This window comes from Penaeus monodon, chromosome 30 (assembly GCF_015228065.2).
Source record: "Penaeus monodon isolate SGIC_2016 chromosome 30, NSTDA_Pmon_1, whole genome shotgun sequence".
NCBI lineage: Eukaryota > Metazoa > Arthropoda > Malacostraca > Decapoda > Penaeidae > Penaeus > Penaeus monodon.
In genome coordinates this window covers 17,223,898-17,226,371 of record NC_051415.1, presented here as the reverse complement: position 1 = coordinate 17,226,371, position 2,474 = coordinate 17,223,898, and the positions used below count along the sequence as shown (strand labels likewise).

General features: G+C 39.0%; 1 protein-coding gene across 1 annotated transcript in view; it reads left to right on the top strand.

Moving 5' to 3' along the window:
* The window catches only part of LOC119592568 (cytokine receptor-like), a gene marked incomplete at both ends in the record, with an annotated part of 15,448 nt that overhangs the window by 4,149 nt on the left and 8,825 nt on the right, over nucleotides 1-2,474 (top strand). Inside the window, 2 exon segments of the mRNA XM_037941445.1 lie at nucleotides 97-263; nucleotides 1,260-1,417. Coding sequence (XP_037797373.1) covers nucleotides 97-263; nucleotides 1,260-1,417 — 325 coding nt within the window.

Sequence of the window (2,474 nt, the reverse complement as noted above, 5' to 3'; positions counted from 1 at the left end):
ATTATGGGGTGGACCTCAAGCAGGGGAAGAGAGAGATGTACGGAACACTCTCAGCCCTCTCTTTTTTTTTTTGTGTTTTTCTTCCTTTCTCAACAGATCCTGCGACCAGCCCTACGGGTGTCGGCCAGAAGATGCCCACGAATGCTGCATTTGGACCAACGCCACGTATTACCCGGCGGCGAAGGACATCCAGATATATTTTCTCACTCAGAATCCTCTGGGAAGCGCTACCTTCAGACACAACTTTAGCAATTTCGCAATAGGTTAGTGTGCAACTCCTTGTATATTCATGAATCATACTGTAATTTTTTTCCCGATCTTTGTAGATTGTTCTTCTATACATGGGGTTGAGTCCACACTTTCCTTTCTTTAAATTTCGAGTTTATATCTAGCCAGGCAATAATGGAATGGTTCTTTGCCTTTTTGGGAGGAGGATCAACTTCCCTTTCCATGCACCATTCCTTCTAGATACTTTGATAAATCTATGGTGCTTCTTTTTATGTGGCTAAATTGTTATTTTTTAATGTACCATGCAATTGGTTTAAGTCTATTATGCTATTATTATAAAGCTGTTGTCCAGGCAATACAGGGAAAGTGTGTCCTACAAATCTTAGCTTTAACTTTAGTGTGTGGATTTAATTCAGTGTTCTCTGCTCTTTGCTGAAGTATAATCAGTCTTGAGTGATTTAGGGAATCTCATAGACAAAAAATAGAGACTTGCTGTAACGTTTGCCCTTTAAAATTGTGTTTATGGATGGCTGCATGGCATATGTTGATGTAGAGCCCGATTTTTGCGGCAGCCTTAGCGAAATGGTTCACAAATCTTTTAAATTCTGAAGCACCAGATTCATTGACTGTTGTGTCAGAGAATCTGACGAAGCAAGGTTTCATGTCTTCACTGACTGAGGCAAGTGCAGCTGTGGTTGTGTAGATGGGTAAGGGACAAGTATGTGTCCTTCCTTCATCCCAGATATTTTTTCTTTTCGGATTCATAATTTCGGCGGAAAATGATGGCAAGGAATTTGATACTGACCCAACAATTAGATGATGGTTTCATAATGTTTTAAGAGGCATAAATAAGGAAGGGACGTAATGATGCATTGTTATAACAAGTAGAGGAAATAAACAAGATATTTATAATTCCAGGCATGTGGTATTAACACTGGCATCAGAAAATAACACCAAATAGATACTTCCATTGTCATAAGTCACTCACTGTTTAATGTTATATAACAACTATATTCTCCTGCTTTCTACAGTGTTGCCAAATCCCCCTGAGAAGGTGACAGCCGAGGAGAAGACTCCCCTGGGGATCCAAGTGACGTGGCAAACTCCCTTCCCCTTGAAGGAATTCCCACCGGGGCTGATCTATCGCATAGATTACAGGATTTCGGATGTCCAAGCGCCTCCTTTTTCGGTGAGTTCTTATCTGACTATGTTTATCTTTACTTGCTTGTCTTTATTATTTCCGTTTCTCTTTTATTCATTACATTCCTTTTTCTCTCTTCACTCTCTTCACTTTTTTTGTCTCTGGCGCAGGAGTGCGACAGGAGGAACCCAACAAACCTACGAATACACACGCGCGAAAATTGATACTGTCAACTTTTAGATTGTTAGTGATTTCGTAATAAATCAATTCCAGCATAACAGGGTGAAAAAGCAACCTTATAGAGCTCTATATTGGGCATATGCAGAAATTTCCTTTTTAGTAAAGTTACATATATATAAATATTTCCTTTTTAGTAAAGTAAGAACGAGGTAAAGTTCTATCCCATAATAACAGAACAATAATGTTTCATCGGCTGCAGATGCGGCCATCAACATAATGACAATGGTTCCAAGTTGTAAGGATTATTACAGGCAGTCTTTTTGGCGTCCGCAGAAGAGACAGTATTTCACAACGTTTCTGTAGGGGATGTTAGCTCGTTCACATTTTCTGTAAGTGCGCGTTATCGATGAAGCCACAAACCCTCGCCTTTCTCGTCTCTCAAGCTAAGATGGGTGTGACGATTAATCGTTAAGTGTTGTTTGATTTTTTAAAAAGAAAACTGTGATTTCTATCAAGGGAGTGAATTGGAGCTGTAAGGGCGAGATTTTGAAATGATAGTGATAGGTTTTAAGATTATTTTGCGCAAGATTTATCAATGTATTGACCAAGACCTTGATTTTAACAGCTACACCTTATATATCAACCAGTCTTGAGTATGCAGCCAGTCTTGAGTATCCAGATAGGACTTGATAAGGCTGAAGAAAGCATTGGAGTTTACAGGCAGTATCGCCGTATTTTGTTTCGATGAAAAAGAAAAAAAAAATTAGTATCAGTGAGGGGTTATTGGGTGTAACGGAGAGGATAATGGAGAAGTGAAAGGATTTCGTATTGTTTATGCATTGCGCAGTTATTGTGCAAGCTTGTTTTCGTGAATATTTTAAGTTTATTACTGTTGACTAACCTCAGTGTAATCTTCGTATCATTC